General features: G+C 38.6%; 2 protein-coding genes across 6 annotated transcripts; one reads left to right on the forward strand and one right to left on the reverse strand.

Moving 5' to 3' along the window:
• The first annotated feature begins 2,081 nt into the window (after nt 1-2,081).
• Nucleotides 2,082-9,775, forward strand: LOC103714213 (protein ELC-like). 5 transcript variants are annotated; one of them, XR_016396659.1, is made up of 3 exons: nt 2,082-3,501; nt 9,136-9,284; nt 9,425-9,775. XR_016396659.1 is itself a non-coding variant. In XM_008801396.6 (2 exons), exon 1 carries the CDS (start codon nt 2,232-2,234, stop codon nt 3,462-3,464), a length of 1,233 nt encoding a protein of 410 aa, XP_008799618.3. In that variant the 5' UTR covers nt 2,082-2,231; the 3' UTR covers nt 3,465-3,501; nt 9,425-9,775. The 5 variants fall into 5 exon arrangements, 4 of the variants coding, with proteins under 4 accessions (XP_008799618.3, XP_088563059.2, XP_088563053.2 ...); XM_008801396.6 differs by lacking the exon at nt 9,136-9,284; XM_088706933.2 differs by lacking the exon at nt 9,425-9,775 and having other exon boundaries at nt 9,136-9,417.
• An 854-nt stretch (nt 9,776-10,629) lies between these two features.
• On the reverse strand, nt 10,630-15,466 carry LOC103714214 (uncharacterized). The gene is made up of 3 exons (XM_008801397.6): nt 15,344-15,466; nt 14,709-14,897; nt 10,630-11,079 (listed from the first exon to the last, which is right to left on the reverse strand). Exons 2-3 carry the CDS (start codon nt 14,888-14,890, stop codon nt 10,893-10,895), a joined length of 369 nt encoding a protein of 122 aa, XP_008799619.1. The 5' UTR covers nt 14,891-14,897; nt 15,344-15,466; the 3' UTR covers nt 10,630-10,892.
• Nucleotides 15,467-18,117: the final 2,651 nt, after the last annotated feature.

Raw genomic sequence — 18,117 nt, forward strand, 5'->3', positions numbered from 1 at the left:
CCGTTTTATAAAATAAAATACGCAATCAGTGGAAGTCCATATTTTGAAATTATTTTAACATGTCGCACTTCTTTTCCGACTTATTCATGCACTCTTTTTCGGACGGTTTAAATTTCCAATTGTATCCTTCTACTTGGTGCCATTGCCGTATGGAATTGGTTCTTCATTTCGTTCATGGTTGAACAAGCCAAGCTAGAGCTGAAGGTTGACAAAGAGTTTTAAGAACACTGTCATCACTGCAGTTGCGGTGTCCCGGGGTCCCCGGCCCAGCAATAAGCAAGTTGTCGGCTTTCCTATGTGCAGCTTCATGAACTATGCCAATAGTTGAGGAAGGTTGAGAAAGCCTTTGGAGCTTTCAGGCTCCTTGGCCTATAGAAGTCCTTGGGAAGCATGGGGACAAGAAGATGGGTTGATCCTCTAACTGAGGTTCTGACCAATATATGTTTGGCCTCCATATTGGATATATCTTACCGGTTGCCTTATTATTTAAAGAGTAAAATATAAAAATTCTTCTAAAATTAAAAATAAATTATACTTACATCTAATAGCTTGAAAAATCTATGCTTACTCCTTTGAAATTTATTTTAATCAAATATTTTAACCCATAACTCAACAGAACATTAGCCAAACTATTAATCTTAAATGGGACCCAAATGTCATATAAGAAAAAAAATTTAAAAATAGATAAAATAATCTTAAATGATATAACAACCATCCAAGAGCATAAGAAAATATATGCATCCTTCTCCTCGCTCAAGGATAATTTTAACTTTTCACATGAGTTAAACCGTCTTACTAAGCCCGTTAATTTAACTGGAGTAAGTGTAGATTTTACAAACTATTAAATGTAAGAGTAACAAATATAAACCTCGGAGGTTTTCGTAATTTACTCTTATTTAAAAATAAACTCTTTATTTCATGATACCATTATCTCTCTTTTAGTTGTTTCTCTGAGATAGATAAATGGAAACTCTAGTGATTAAGCCATTTGTATGGTTGTGCCTCTTGAGCCGGCTGGCTTTTAGATTTGTGCTAGATATATTAATTTGGCATTTTTAGCTAGTTACTTATCCTTTATGTATGATTGCACTTGTTGTGTATCCTTAATTTTTCTATATGCATATTGTTAATTGGCACAATTTGTTATCTTGGATGCTTCTATTACTTGTTCTAATGTATTCGTTTATGTATACTTTTACTATTTTGACGCTGCTAGGTTTTGTTTATTATTTGTGCTATTATGACATTTAGCAACCCAAGCATGTCTATTCTGGATCCTAATTACTTAATTTATTTTTTTAACATTTTTTGGTTTTCTTTTCTATAATGATAGTCTAAAAGTGCACCAATAGACACTTATTTCCGTAAACTCTATTCATCAAACAATTATAGTAGTGCATCTCCATAGGAACGAATAGCTGTGACTAGCATGGAGTGCACCACCATAAGAGCCAATGGTTGTACACCAAAAAAAAAAAAGCTAATGGTTGTGATTAGCATGGTGCACCATCATATGATACACGTGGTATGGGATATAATTTCTCTACCATGACCGCTATATCCTGTTTGGGTTTCTCATTTTCCCCTTCCTTTCTAAAATTGTGTCTTGGATTTTTCCAGCAGCAGTGATTTGCTTTTCATCTATCTAAGTTAACTTGTTTTCCAGCTGCCTCATCTAGTTACAAATAATTAGCTTTATACATATAAATATAGCTTCCATACTATATTTATATATATATATATTCCATATATCTCCTTAATGAGCTCCAAAACATACCGAATATTAGGATTATCATACCATCCATTATCTTTTTCCATCAGTTGATCGATATCCCAATCTTCATCACTGCGGAAATATATATTTATTTGTCTAACTAAAATTTAAATTAATAGAATAATAAAGACTATTCATTATATGTTATAAAAATCAGATCCACTCATTTCAGCCCATGGAGCATCGCACAGGCCGCGGGTCGTCCCACCCGCCCGAGCTCCAACATCATGACGTGCGTCGCACGTGCCTCCGAATGGATCGATGCGGCGCCTCCCGTAAGTATAAGAGCACGATCCTTCGACGCGAAGGAAAAAGAGAAATGAAAAGACGTTCTTGAACAAGATTCCATCAAAAACAAAACAGCTTTCTTGAAGAAGACGATAGACCGGGGAAATAAAGGGGAAGAACTCGTCGCTCCGGCGACTAACATCTCCGGTCGTCCGCCGCCCTCGTCCATATGGCCCCACCGCCGCCGCCGGTCCCGGCCGCGCCGGGCGCCCAGTATGCCCAGCAGTTCCTCAGCACCGCCCTCTCCCAGCGCGGCCCAGCGGCGCTGCCGTACGCGGAGGACGTGAAGTGGCTGATCAGGCAGCACCTGGTGGCGCTGGCCGAGTCGTTCCCCTCCGTCCACCCCAAGGCCTCCGCCTTCACCCACAACGACGGCCGCACCGTGAACCTCCTCCAGGCCGACGGCACCATCCCCATCGTTTACCAGGGCGCCGTCTACAACATCCCCGCCGTGATCTGGCTCCTCGAGTCCTACCCTCGCTCCCCTCCCGCCGTCTTCCTCTCCCCCACCCGGGACATGGTCGTCAAGCCCGGCCACCCCCACGTCGACCGCTCCGGCTCCGTCCTTGTCCCCTACCTCCGCTCCTGGGTCTTCCCCTCCTCCAACCTCGTCGACCTCGTTCGTTCCCTCGCCCACATCTTCGGCCTCGATCCCCCCCTCTACACCCGCCAGAACCCCAATAACAATCCCACCAACCCTAACCCCAATCCCGCCCCTTCCCCATCCCCGTCCCCCGCTCCGTCCCCGTCGTCTTCATCCTTGTCGTCTCGGATCTACTCTTCTTTGTCGCCCTACGGTGGGCGATTCCCGCCCTCGCCGCAGGCGGCGGCCTCAAGGCCGACCGAGGACGCGGCCGAGGTCTACCGCCGCAATGCAACCAGCAAGATCATCGATGTGGTGCACGGCGATATGGCAGGTCTACGGAGATCGCGGGAGGCTGAGATAGAGGGGCTGTTCAGCACCCAGGCGGAGTTGAGGCGGAGGGAGGAGGAGCTTTCGAAGGGTCTGAAGGAGATGTTGGAGGAGAAGGAGGGATTGGAGCAGCAGTTGCAGTTGATTTTGATGAATACGGACGTGCTGGAGGGGTGGCTGAGGGAGAATGAGGGGAGGAGGAGGAAGGCTGGGGATGTGGATGTGGATGATGCTTTTGAGCCAGCGGATGTGCTGTCGCGGCAGATGCTGGAGTGCACGGCGGCGGACTTAGCGGTGGAGGATATAATTTACTCGCTGGACAAGGCGGTGCAGGAGGGGTCCATCCCGTTCGATATGTATCTGAAGAGCGTGAGGGCATTGTCGAGGGACCAGTACTTCCATCGGGCGATGTCAACCAAGGTGCGGGCAGCTCAGGTGCAGGCACAGGTATCAAGCATGGCGGCAAGGGTGCCTCACCATGCTTCATAGGGGAGAGATTGAACCATCAGCCTTTGTCATTGAGGAGGTAGGCTGGTTTATCTTGTATACATGGTTTTAAGCTTTCTCCTATGTGTTATCATCCTGGGTTGGAGTCCCTAGCATTGCCGGGAAATTAGGTCTTCAAGTAACCCATATTCACAATTGGCGCTTTATCCCTGGTGTTGCTCTAACCATGTTATGAGGCATCAAAAATTGAGCATCAAATCTTTGATAGTGTGTATTTGGTTAGTCAATAAAATGTTTACCATTTCTTTTCTTGTTCAGTTGTGATTATTTCCATAAGATTGAGTATGAGACTCATCGATGGCCAAGAACCGATTATTATTTTTTTCTTCTTCTGTCAGCATTGCATTTTTTGGGGAAAATATTAATTAGTCATATCTCTGCAAATTAGGTCTTCAAGTAACCCATATTCACAATTGGCGCTTTATCCCTGGTGTTGCTCTAACCATGTTATGAGGCATCAAAAATTGACCATCAAATCTTTGATAGTGTGTATTTGGTTAGTCAATAAAATGTTTACCATTTCTTTTCTTGTTCAGTTGTGATTATTTCCATAAGATTGAGTATGAGACTCATCGATGGCCAAGAACTGATTATTATTTTTTTCTTCTTCTGTCAGCATTGCATTTTTTGGGGAAAATATTAATTAGTCATATCTCTGCAATGGTTGTTGTGTTTAGAGAATAATGATTGTGGAACATATGATCATATTTAGTGGTGTTGTTTGCCTGTTGTTTTAGTAATGTTACATGCATCAAATGTTCGTATGGTCATGGCGGCATTCGTATTCTTTTAAGTCTTTAGCATTCATTAATAAAATGTATGGCTATGAAAACCTTAAATTAGTAAAACAATATCGAATGAATCAATGACACTTCATGGTTTAATATTACTCCCCTTCAGGCCTTCTTATTTGGTTGATCAACCATTATGGGTCCAAGGTTTCATGAGATCATCATATTAGATGAAACCATTTCTATGCTTGAGGAAATTGCTCCAACTCAAGATTCTGGATCTCTCTCATCCAAAACCATGCATGACACTTGCATCCTAGATGACTGCTATAGGATGAAAGAAAGAATAATTTTATATTCTTTTGTTTTCTATGACCTTGCATGTTTATTAGACCAAAAACATTTGATTCGTATAGGCTTTGATAATTTTTAATTTTCCATAGAAATCAGTGTAATTGTTTGTGATTGACTTTTCCAGTTAATTCAATCATATTTGGGTGATCCATTTGTCAACAAATGCTTCAGCAGCCCTGTTACACTCGTAGCATCTTGAGATGTGCTGAATATCAATGGTGACCTTTGTATATCATCCATAGTTTGTAAGAGAGTGCTTGGGATTTTGCTTTTAGAAGTTGCTATAAGGGTTATTGGTGACCTTAACTAACTATATTGTACATGTACAGATACATGTATGTTTTGACAAAGATGATAGAGGTGTACTATGATTACGTTCTCTTATTCCTTAGGTTTAGATTTTGATACAAGATATATTCCATCAATATAAAGTTGTTGAGTGGAGTGGTTTAATGGAGAAAATGGAGTTGAATTTTGTATTTCCAGTTGCCAAGAGGCAAAGTGCTTCTTATAACATGATCCATTAGAGCTGTTTTTCTTGTGTTTATTGATGAATTGATCTACTTGTCATAATTGTAATCTATCAAATGAGGAAGACTTGAGAAAAGCTTTGGACACGATTAAACTACTAAAGAGCAGTGTTTGAGAAAAATTAGAATGGAAATTTGGGACCAATGCTTGATTAAATGCTAAAAAGCACATCATGATTCTTAGATCATCAATGACTATTAGTGCTTCATCAAATTATTCTTGGTAGTCACAAGTGATTGAGGCCACAAGACCTTATAGTTGTTGCATTTGTTATAGAGCCGTCCAATAAGATGTGTTCAAGAGGGGTTCATAGGCAATTCAAAATGTGTTGTTATTTGACTTCCATTAGTCATACGTGGTATGCTTATGATACTTTCATGTTGCTTGAGTGATTCTGAGAGTTTCTATGGCATCAAATTCTTTGGTAGGTTTTTTTGTGGTGCATCTTTATTGCATGTTTTGAGGTAAATAAGAGAACTTTTTAATTCTTTGAGTTGTATCCATGTTGAAGATGGCTGCTGTTGGTTGTAAATTCAACATTTTCTTTTAGGTTTACAATAGGTATTTGTAGTCCCAAGAATGTAAATTTCTCTTTCTTGGAGGAGATAGTTTTGAGTTCTCCAATCTTTTATTGTACTTTAATCTTGCCTTTTTTGTTGGAGAGTTAGTGTGGAGGCGCCTAATAGTGCAAGATGCAAGATCTCATGAATCTGGAGACCTAGTGATCAATTGAAGCTTAAGCATATCCTTAGGCAGAAATTTTGAGGAAGCATGTATGGTTAAGAGGTCCTAGACTGATGCTTTGTGCTGGACCTCAAGTTGCATCAAACACTGATACATGTCTGATGGCCAAGTAATAGATTTTGCTCCACCAAAATTGCTTTGATTTACTCATTGTCTTGTTTTGTAGTTAAAAAATATCTCTTGAAGTGTATGGAGTTTTTACTATTTGAAGAATCTGTCGTGATTGTTTTGATTTAGAATCAGTGTGAAATATTAATGTGTCTTGGATGATCGCAAATTATAAGTTTGTTTTAATTTAGGGTTAGCACTGATGCTTAGTTAGAGGGTTTGGGGATTTTATTTTCATAAGTTCTTCATATAAATGTAGGGGTTATCACTTGGAGCGACTATAAATGCTTGGGCTAACAAGTGCAATAGCACAAGTTCAAGTCTTGTGGTAGCCACTTTATGCAATAAATAAATAAATAAATAAAGATTAGGTTTGTCCCAATTTGCCCCTCCTAGGACCCTGGATTGCTAGGACTATAACTGGGTAATGACCTTTTGACCTTTTTTAAGCTCTTTGTATCGATGTATGAATTTAAGATATAGGTTATTTAGATTGGAAGACAATTTTTTTGGTGGATTCCACATGGTCTTCATCTGGCTCTAGTCCATTTCGAATAACGAAATTTGTTTTATTATTTTCCTTTTTTCTTTACCGGGATTAGTTTGTTCCTCCTTATACATATACCTTTATAGGACTTGCTAGTTGGTAAATTAAAAGTTCCTGCTAATCATATAGAGTCCTTTTCGAATAATGAAATTTGTTTTATTAATTTTCTTTTTTCCTTACCAGGATTAGTCTGTTTCTCCTTAAACACATACCTTCATAGTGGACCATTGCTAGTTGGTAAATTAAAAGTTCTCCTTAAACAGTCTTATAGTAGTTATGAAAACAAGGGTTCCAAAATGTAATATTAGTTCTCGATGACTACATTGAATACCTGTTATGCAAGAGAAAAGAGTATATAATGAGAATTGAAATAGTCGTTGACAAAGTTATATTCTTCTTGACCAATTGGTTGCCATAGCATAGTAGTAGCACCTTTTTTTGGAAAACATAGTGGAGATACCACCACCAGGGTTCAAACCCTGCACCTCTTCCAACTGGAAGAGGGTGCCAACTAGCTGAGCAAAGCCTGGTTGGCAAGGGATATTTAAAATGAATATGATATTGCAATTTTGGGTTACATGTCGCAATCAGAGTTGATGAATTTGAAAGGAATGTTGATGCACCAATAGAGGACTAACTGATGGAGACCTATTTGAGAATCATAGTTTGTGTAAAAAAGGTCGACAGATGCCTTGATATAGAAGGGCCTTATGCATATATGGACAGTTGACAATGAGAGGCCTAGCTGAACTGAATCTAGATGGAATTATTAAGGAAGAGACGTCCTTCCTTGATAAAGGACCAAGACCTTGATAGGAAAAGTTATAAAATTCCAAATGTGCAAAACCATACTTGAATGATTGGTCAAGACATTCTGATTGTTGTAATGATTACATCTAGCACTTTTGAGTTGCTTAATAATACTATTAAGCTTTAAATAAATTGGGTCATAGTCCTCAGAAGATTGGCCATGAATCATTTAAAATCTTTTTCTATGCTATCCAAAGCTTTTTTTTAACTAAATAAACATTTTTCTTTAAGAAATATAATATCAGATGCCTGACTAAGTCAATATCAGATCAAGGGAGAGGTGTCCCACCATCATGCTTGAGGGACAGTACATAGGCTACTTGCCTGACAGCTGTTTTTCATGTTGTATTAAGGGGTATAATTGGATGTTATTTCTTCATATTTTCCTCATTCTTCTTCAATAATCTCTTTTTAATTTATACAGCTTTGACCATCTCTTCTTGTTTCTCTCCCCTGACTTTGATCCCTTGCCAATGCTGCCCAACCCAGGAACTTGTATTATTAGTAGGAAGAAATCAATAATAATGAAAATAAAGAAGTGAATGTTTCAATCATTGTTAAGAGGTGGGATATCTGCAATCTGCCACCGAACTACTGATAGATAGTTTGGATGTAACTCTGACCCTTACATGGATATTAAACAAATCCTAATCAGATTACAATAGTGAGATATTCTGTGATGACATTAAATGCAAGGAATGCTCCCAGCTGCATCAAATATGAGACCCCTTTTTTTTTTTGACACAACTGGTAGGCATCATCCCGGCGCATACTAAAATATGAATCTGTCAATCCATATTAATGTGGTTTTTTCTTTTTTTGTACTTATCCCCTTCACACCCACACCTTTTCAGAAGTTCACGGTAGCCACCTCTGGTTGAGACTATCATTCACAGATTTGGTCCTTAAGACAACTGTAGGCCTTGAATGCCAATTTTCCTCACTAATCATAATTTAACGTTTTAGCAAGAAGAGAGAGGGGATTTGATTTGGCTGCATCTGTGGATACACTGGCACCCACATTAATGAAATACCAGGTTCTTTATTTATTTGTTTTTAATATGAGGAATATGGGATCCTGAATATGTCAACCATTTGGTGTTTTAAAATAGTTTTGGAGATCTGCTACAACTTCTTCTTCTTCATCATCTTTTTTTTTAATGTCTAAAATTTAACAATCTTAAGAAAAGAAATTTGAAATGTAAGTGTTAGCCACCTTAAGCACTTTTTGGCCAACAGCTGATTATGTATGCTCTCATAATGTTATTTACTGATTAATCAGTGACTAAAACATGGACTAATTATTTGAAAATTATTGATCAATGAGTTTGATGGAAGTACAAGCTTCTGTGGAGAAAACAATTGCAAATTATGCCCTGCTTTATTGGCAAAATTAGGGGTGTTAAAAATTTGCTCGAATGAATAATCAAATGAATAGCTAATTATTGTAGGCTAGGATCACAAACATACCTAATTGTATCTAGAATTCATAATTGTTATGAAGCCTCTTTTCTTGATCTTTTAGCTCAAATTGATTTTCGATGCTTCGTTATATACTGATTTGCTTAGCTGCAGAATGCATATGTTGTAATGCTTGATGAGATGATTTGTCATGAACATGTCATCAAGATCCTTGCTCTTAAAAGCCTCTTAGGTGAGAAACTTATTGCTGTTTCATGTTTGGATTTCGTTCTATTAATGACTCCCAATGACCAATCTGGCTCTGACCTTGCGAAATTTATCTGGAAAACCAATTTGGTCTGTTTTCCAAGCAGACGGAAAGCATGTGGGAAGGGCTTGTGACTTCAGAAAAATGTTTTTGCTACAGGAGCAGACAGCTGTGTTTCAGACCGGCAAATGCCTATGGCATGCCTTTCCATGAGAAACAATTGGATAACACAGTTTCTCGTTTCCTCTTACGAATGCGGAGATTTAATACAAGAATCTCAAGCAAATTTTTTTGTTTCTCATATCAGGGTAGGCCTTTTTCTCATATCATGTTGTTGGATTGACAGCAACAATATTACGAGGTCGCCGTTTTGTGCATGAATAGTTTCCTTTAGCACGTGGCCTGAGTGGATCAGCGCAAATGACGGAAATTGGTGTGATGCATGCAGGGTTGGGTGAATACAAATATGACAAGCCAAGTATCAGGTGAAGCTGGAGTGCATCATCCAAGGCATTTTTCTTTGTTACAAAGGCAAGGAACCAACCATTTCAGTATTAGCTACCTCCTTGGACTGCATCAGGGCTCGAAGGATTTCTCGTTTCAATCGTGCATCGCTGCAGAACCTGCTGGAGCGCCAGTATGGAGACCTGCTGTCGCACCTGTGCCTGATAATGTTCGTATAAATGTTGTCCTCACGCCCATTACGTTCACTGCGAGTCTGCCGAAAACGAACATTCTGAATTTGGGCTGGCGTTAGGGGATCAATTTGCTTCTATTAGGAGGGAGCATCTTACACCAATCTGACCCTAATACTAACATTTAGAAACTGACTGACTGACTTCGGGAGAAACATCAGTTTGATAGAGCATCAAATTGTCTGTATTAGTAGAGCATTTAACGCGGATCCCACCATAACCCTAGGAATTCTGAACCGAGACTGGTTTTTAGGATAACAGCATCGTTTGGCTCCTGACGGCGTAGAATATGGGGATCGCTATGGTTTTATCGACCTACGCATTAACGTGCACCTGGTGGCCATCTCTAAATCAGACAGCCTCGTGCCGTAACTGAGACACGATTTCAAATTTCCGTATTCTGAGGTCAAGCACGGACTGTTCACGTGCAATTTCGCTTCAGTCCCCACCTCCAGTTAGTTAAGAAAGCATTCTCATCATCTTTTTTTCTGCTTTGAAGTTTGAACCGAAGTTCGATTCATTAAGCAACTAGGAAAACCTGAACGAGCTAACAGTCCTTGGATCAATAGGCGAAAAAATCATTGTTCTTGAGACCCAAGGATACTGATTTCACCAAATTTGTCAAAGGGAAATACCCCAACCTACTTTAAAAAAAGAGGCATTAGTCCCTCAGAAACAATTGTCCGTGCCAGCAAATGCGCAACCTAGCTGCAAAGTTTAGATCCTTGTATCCAAGAAAACCACATCATTCTCTGAATATCATTTAAGTAAAAGAAAACATCTTCAGCATCAGGAAACTGACAGGCATCTACATATACTTACAGACTTGCTCTGGACACCGGTAATTTCGATGACGCATGGGTGCCGTAGAATGAGGGTTCACCATCGCTAGGGCATAAGCTGCAGGATCTGAACAAAATTAAAATGCAAAACAAATATTTGGTGACGCATGAAAACCTTTAACCCGATCAAATATAGATTTCTTTTCATGTAAGAGATTAAAATATTGTACGAGAAGTCAATTCATATAACACCCAGAACACAGGCAAGGCGACAAATTATTAAGTTGATGATGCCCGTCTTGCTGACCACCAGCTTCAAAAATTTATAAGACAAAATTTTGCATGTAAAAAATGAGGTCATAAACTCAATCACCCCAAGGACCGTAAATCTGAAATAGTTAAGCCTGAAAGTGGTGTTTCAATCATGGTAGTTGTTTGCTCAGACATAGTAACCAGTGAAAGTGAATCCTCTTCCCGCGATCTCACCAACACAGAACCATGCATACAACTCAAGCCCAAACAGAGCTGCAATGCCAGCGTCCTCAACCTTAAGCTCATTCCTGTTTCTCCAAATGTGCTTCACACCATCAAGCTCCTTCCAGAATGCCTCGTATCGGCCAGGAATGCTGAGATAAAACAATCAGTACACATAAAATTATTCACCATAACTTTTCTTTACCCTAAACCAATTCCATTGCCTACTCAACATCAGATAACTAAGCAATTGTCAAGGTAATATTTTGTTGGCATTCAGGAAGGCATTGTAAGTTCTGATTTATAGTTGGGACAAAACAATAAACTGATAAAAAGGAATAACAGCAGTCATGATATTCAGGGATGAGGACCACTGACAATCATACCACTACACTGTCAGGAACTTATTTGCATCATATCTTTAATATGTTTACTGGTGCTCCCACAGCTCTCTCACATAGGAACCGATAATATAACTAAACCTTCAGCAAAAATACTGATGGTGTTCACCAGGCATGTCAAACCAAATTTTGAATTTGAATCTGGAATTTGGATGATGCAAAATTGAAAACTCATTATCTCCAAATGCATTAAAATTATACAAAAAACGCCATGGTAATCAGGAAATGACTGATGATGATAACTATGGGTATGATAAACCTACTCTAAACAGTGTCAAGATAGCCATGCACTATAAGATCTGACTGAGCCATGAAATTTTATTTAGCAAAAAAAATGATATGAATGGTCATCATGATCTTTATGCTAGCATGTCTTTCGAGACATGCAAGTATGTACTTAAAACACTTAGAAGAACTTTTCCAGGTAAAAGCAGCAAAATGATAAGACACAACACAAGAACATAAGAAAACAAAGAATACATGAACAATCCTCAAAAGCCAGAATTCATAATTCAATAACAAAAAGTTTGATCAACAGACAATCACAAATATGGAGATGCATGCACATATATAGACCTATATGCTTATCTCAATAATGGACTTTAACCAATAAGCCTAATTCCATTGTAACTATAGATCAGGTATGATCCATCAGAATCAAAGAAAAGTTTAAAATTGGCTCTTAAGTCTTAACCTGACCTGATGTCAATCCTCTAAAAATTGGTACGGAAAGTTTGGGCAGGAGCTATGAAATGAGAAGCCCAGTTCACAAGTACTAGGCGTTACTAAATTGGTTATGTAGTTTAAGCTCATGCAGCAAAGGAACAGACTTCAAAAGCTCCAATAGATGCTGCAAAAGTCTACACCAAAAAGAGAAGGCAAAATTTGACATGATTAACTCCATTAAAAACCAAGGAACAAAGCCAGACAACATACCATTTACACATGCACTTTTCAGAGCAAAAACCATTCGGTGATATCAATCAGTGATTGACACTCCTCAAGTAAATTGCATACCAATATGACTACAAGACAAACTCAAAAAAATTTCATGTTTGTAACTTTTTAGTGAACTCATTTTCCATATAAAAACATCTAAAATATGCAATAATCATGACTTCTAGGTTAATATCTAAGTCTACAAACAAGACTTGCAAAACATCTAACAGCTGAATTTAGATCAAGGCCTTCAAACCCCTCAGCAACACTGCCTAAGAAATGGATTATGAGTAAACTTGCATGGTCATCATAACAAGTGAAGGCAAAGTAGCGAAGATGACATTGCATAGGTCCTAATAATGTTTACTGCAATTTTATGTGCATATGCATGAGGAAATATTTAACTCAGAAATACCCTAAAACAAAGACAATGATGTAGTTATATTCTTCTCAAATGTTTTTTTTTTCAATATTTGATAGGCAAAGAATCTGTTCCGTATTGCATCTTTTGTATAACTGAATTTTCAAAGATGCAAGCTTAACCCTTCATATTTTATGTTCTTGTTATTAGTCACTTTGGTGTGGATCAATGGAGTTTCTTTTTTCTTTCTATATCACGTCTTCAAAATTGGGATTTAAATAAACATCCTATAAACAAAACCCACCACAGGCAGGATTTTTAATCTCAATTTAAAAAATTTCCATTTTCACATCTATCTTACATTGCACCACACCAAATTATTCAACAAAGTTAAATTTCATACTACCTAGCAACAATGTCCTTCCTGCCTGCCTTAAACTAAACAAATGCAAAATTTGTGCATGCATACATACACAGACAAGCAGGCATCTGGAAACATTTCATTCAAGTTCCCTCTATCATTTTTAATTCCAAAAATATCCTCTCCCTACTCATAGAATCTACGAAATGCCTATGGACTATTTCCAGATGAAAATAGTCATATTAGGAAAAATCTGACTAGAAAATATTTTAAGATAATTCCAAATCTAATATTTAATTAGTCAAATCTTAAAAATGCCATAAATCATTGATTTTTTAAGGGATTTCAAACTAGGCATTGATTTTAAGAATTAAATATAAAAAAATATGATCTGCTCAGGAAAGATGTTTAGAAAGGATTCTAGAATTTCAGAAATAAAAAAAGATTTTAGAAAAAAAATACCTTTAACCTAAACTATTGATCTATTTATGAATTAAAATGCACAGCTGATCTATTTGGGAATTAGAAAAGGATTGAATAAGGATTGATTGTAAATTTGCACAACTTAATGATGTAAGGTAATCTGGAATTCAGGATCAAGATAGGGAAACTTTTCCATGAAATTGATTCTAAGAATTAGAATAAAAACTACTCACTGTTTAGGAATTAAAAATTGACTGAATATAGAAATAATATTTTTATAATTTTACATGATATAATATTTTTTTCATTTTCTCCCTTGAATGCATATCGCATGCCCAGTTACAAGTGTGCATGCATGTGCATGTATGTATGTACACGATATATATGAGTATATATAACTTATGTATACATATGCATATTATATATAACTAAAATATATGTATGTGTATGTAACTTTTACATCATGATAGCCACCACCGCCATGTAAAAATAACCATTCATATATTTCCCAGTGAACAGAAACATTTCCATCATAACTATCTCATGCTTGATCAACATTACTGTCAACGAGCACAGGAAAATAATAACACCCCCCCCCCAACACACACACACACACACATAAAAAAAGGTCATAACAAATAAGTTCCAAGAACTCAAAGAACGGGATTTTATGTAACACTAACTATATCTGATCATGTGCAAAAAAAAATCATCTTAGTAGCTTTAACCGTAAGAGAACAAGAACAGAAAAGAAAACAGAAAAATGTGAATATGCAAATGAAAACCTCAGGAAGACGTTTATCTGTGTGATTCAGCTCTAATCAGTTGATTGATATGTATCTTACAAAAATCAACAATCAATTTATCATCACATTTTCAGAAACCATACCTACGCTAAAATTTGTCAATTGAAACAGCACCATATGTAGAGCATATACTGAACATACAAGTAAAAGAGCACAAAAGGAGGAGATAAATGTACATCAAGCAAATTATGGAGTAATCACTCTGAACAAACGATGTAAATCAGAAAAGCACGATGAATAACATGAAATAGCTCTTCTCTGGCCATGGGATCCTCACAAGAGATAACAAGCACACCGCATGCATTTGAATTCACCCAATTTCATATAACGTTTACACATATATATGAAAAGCAAAGGTTCACATTCAGTATTTATGCAATTTTCAGCTCACAGTCACAGGCTTGGACCAACAAAATACGTGAGCCATCCAAATTAACAAAATCTGCACGCCTCAATGAAATAGCCAAATCACATGAACACAAAGACTGACCTGGCAAGACGTGTGTAAAATAGCTGTTTTGACAGTTCTTGGCACTTCTCAATGGTGGGCGGATCCACAACATATTTCTTGTTTTTCTCCATTAGCTCTTTATAGTAGGCGCATCCATGCTTGGCCACAAACTCTGAGGTTTGAACAGCCTTGGACCGAAGCTGGTGCAGCTTCGATGCCATTTGCTCCCTAAATCACAAGTCAACAGCACCCAAAAACAATAAAGAAACAAAAAATAATCCTTCCATCAGTCGATCATTTCAAGAAATCCATGAAAGGAACAAAAGACACGTTTGCAAAGAATCCCTAAACTAATCCTTCCCTAAAAAGAAAATTCAGAAACCCCCATCAAACTCTTCACAGATCTACACCGCTCCAAGCCAAGGCCAGAAACTGGAGTTCTTGATATCTAACCTAATACAAAACCTGATTTAAAATCCAGAAACCACGAGATAAAACCCTAATATGTACGAGAGAAAAAAAAAACCCTTTCTTATTACGAAGGAAACGAACGGATCGGAAAGTGCGAGAAAAACCCTAGATTCCAGGAGATGATCAGAAAAAAAACCACACGAGAAAGGATGCGGGAAGCAAATAAAGAGCATTTCGATCGCCCTAAGAGCATGACGAATTACCTCTTCTACCGTCGCGAATAAGATGGAAAATAGAGAGGGGGGGGGGGGGCGAGTCCGAAAAGAAACTCGCGGAGTTCGGGAGGAGCGCGAGCGAGCGAGAGGGTGCTGGGGTTTGCAGGAATTTATATTCCATCTGTAGAGGGTAATTTCGTTATTTTGTGAATATCATTAGGGCATTGCATGGAAGTGAAGGGTGTTTAAAGTTGTTTTAGTTGGGACCCGAGCAAGGTGGAGGGCCTCTCGGAGGAGATCCAAATCCACTTGTGGTGGCATTGGTGGTGCTTATCTGACTTATCATATTTGATTGGATAGAAATGATAGAGTCTTCGAGAGCAAAAGAACCCCTCTGAGGATTGTGGTGGATAGAGCTATCTGTCAGACCAGTGAGGTATCCGTCAGGCCAGTGAGGTATCCAAGGCTACTATAACTGTTGTATCTGGGTTGGCTAGGAACATATAAGGTTCCCCTTCTGCTGCTATAGTGCCTAGGTATGTACTCACATTCTAAAAGCCTTTCACCCCCGGCAACCTTAAAGTGAACTTTGATGGCAATTTGTCCATCGGTGGAGGAAGCACAGGTGCTGCCTTTGTGATTAGGGATCACGAGTCCAGACTGATTGTGGCGAGTGGGCGGCACACCTTCAAGTTATCTGTTCTGGGGCAGAGCTCAAGGCCGCATGGGAGGGTGTTTCTTATTGATGTGAGTTCTGAAGGTTCAGTATATCATCCTCGAGGAGGATTTAGTGGAGGTGGTTGAGTGGATTTTACAGGAGGGGTCGAGAAAAGACGTACGACGGTTACTACAGGAGTATGATGTCTTCCAGGTTGGCCATGTGTTTCGGAAGGCGAACAGGGCTGCTGACTGGATCGCCTCCTTTGCTGCTCATCATTCTGGAAATATTCTTCGGACCCACTATGTACCTGTCCCTCCACCACTGTAAAGTATTTTGTCCTTTGACTTAGTAGGCAATGCTCACGCGAGATTAGTGTGAGGTGCAGGTATACCAAAAAAAAAAAAAAATCCATTAGTGGCGTAACATTTCACATTTCATATAAATTTTGAGGGGCATCTATTGGGCGACGCATTTCTTTACATTCTACTAGAATCTTGTTACCCCTAACATTTAAATCGTGCCTGGTTCCGTCCCTTATCTCAGCCCCATTGGCTGGTTATGGATCCCAAAACCAAGACCACTAGTACGGACCCAAAACCTATTGGAACCAGACTACAGTATGATGACTGAGCTGTAATAATTTTCTCACTCCGATGGATACTTATCGTTAACCTAGTCAGCTGGTAATTTGGAATAGCAACTAGGCAAACACTGCTAGGTTTATTAGACGAAATATTTGATCATATTAACTGTATAGGTTGCCTTAAGCGCCGATGTAAAACCTGTGGCAGCCATCTAGTTGTTTAGATTGGAGACGGCGAGTGAGTATAGGCACTTGGGCGCAATATCTTCATCGTCAACTCTTAGTTAAATCGTCAGTTAAAAACTTTTTGTCTCGACAAGAAGTTTGATTTTTATTTGCTTTTTCTTCCCTCTGTTGCTCGCCACAGTATATTACAAAGCTCGTCCCTGTCAAGGAAAGGTCATTCTACATCACTTGATAGGACAGTAGATTGCTGTGGTTTATCTAGCTCGAGTATATGGTTACAATTCACAACTCTTAATGTTCTTAGGAGGGCTTCTGCATTGAGGTACCTTGCGGCCGGCTTGGGCAGGCAGGAGTTTGCAGGATAATTCATGACAAGCTGCACGGCCAGAGATTTCTTTGAGCAATACATCCAATTAAGAAGCCACCAGAGACCACTATACCAGGCTTCGAATTTTGTTCAAGACTTAGCCTCCTCCTCATGTACCAAAAAAATAAGGCACAAGAGACCACTATATCACAATTCTTAAATTTTTATTTTGTATTTTTGCCATGTCAAAGTTTCCTCCGGCAATGAAAGCAGGTGATTTAGTAGGTGTAACGAGTTTCATCCAAGACATGCGACACCAAATACCGTAGAATAAACAGCCTATCGGGCCATGTCTCATGCCTAGGACATTTTTCCATCTATGTGGAATCACCTGATAAAATGTTGAAAGTCAACCAAACATCCAAGCATGATTTTTTTCAAAATTTCCTCGTATTATCTTTTTGGAATTCCTTATCTGATTATTGAGCCTTTAAAAGACAGAATTACATCGATCCTCCCAAAATATCTGAATTTTGCATCCATACCGTCTGAACTTTCATTCCCTTCCATTATTCTTTCCCTAACTTGGCTTGATTATAAGTTCCTCCATTGAAAGGGTGCTAAATTCATTAAATACAAAGATACATCATACCTCATGCATACACAAAAGAACCTTCTGAGGTGTAAATAACAATTCAAAAACACAATTCTAGAAACCGATAAAATTGCCTAATAACAAGGTTACGTTCTCATTTCTTAAGACGCGATTAGAAACACAGGCACTTCTTAGAGCTATATATGCAGTTACATGAATTTTCTGTTCTCGTTAATATATGAGGCAGTTTCGAATGAGATTCGCCGACTCCAAAGAGCAGCCTCTTTGCCTCTCAGATCAATACCTCTGATTCATAAGCAAATAGACATAACAAAAACCTTGCAAATGAGAACCTCTAAACGTCTACGTGAAGTACGAGGCATCAGGTCAAAAGACCCTCAGCTTGGACTCCCAGAAGCCAAGCTGAAAAACAGAACATGGCTGGATCGTTTATTTCTCAAGCCCCTGTGAGGACACAGACAAGTCAAAT

The sequence above is a fragment of the Phoenix dactylifera genome, chromosome 1 (genome assembly GCF_051530095.1).
Source record: "Phoenix dactylifera cultivar Ajwa chromosome 1, Ajwa_hap1_PhDact_Kaust_v1.1, whole genome shotgun sequence".
Classification (NCBI taxonomy): Eukaryota; Viridiplantae; Streptophyta; class Magnoliopsida; order Arecales; family Arecaceae; genus Phoenix; species Phoenix dactylifera.

Excerpts from the sequence above, each read along its gene's own strand:
- LOC103714213 (XM_008801396.6), top strand. The coding sequence starts at position 2,232 with ATGGCCCCACCGCCGCCGCCGGTCCCGGCCGCGCCGGGCGCCCAGTAT.
- LOC103714214 (XM_008801397.6), bottom strand. The coding sequence starts at position 14,890 with ATGGCATCGAAGCTGCACCAGCTTCGGTCCAAGGCTGTTCAAACCTCA. Across the intron at positions 11,080-14,708 it reads TTTTACACACGTCTTGCCAG|CATTCCTGGCCGATACGAGG; the intron begins GTCAGTCTTTGT and ends GTTTTATCTCAG.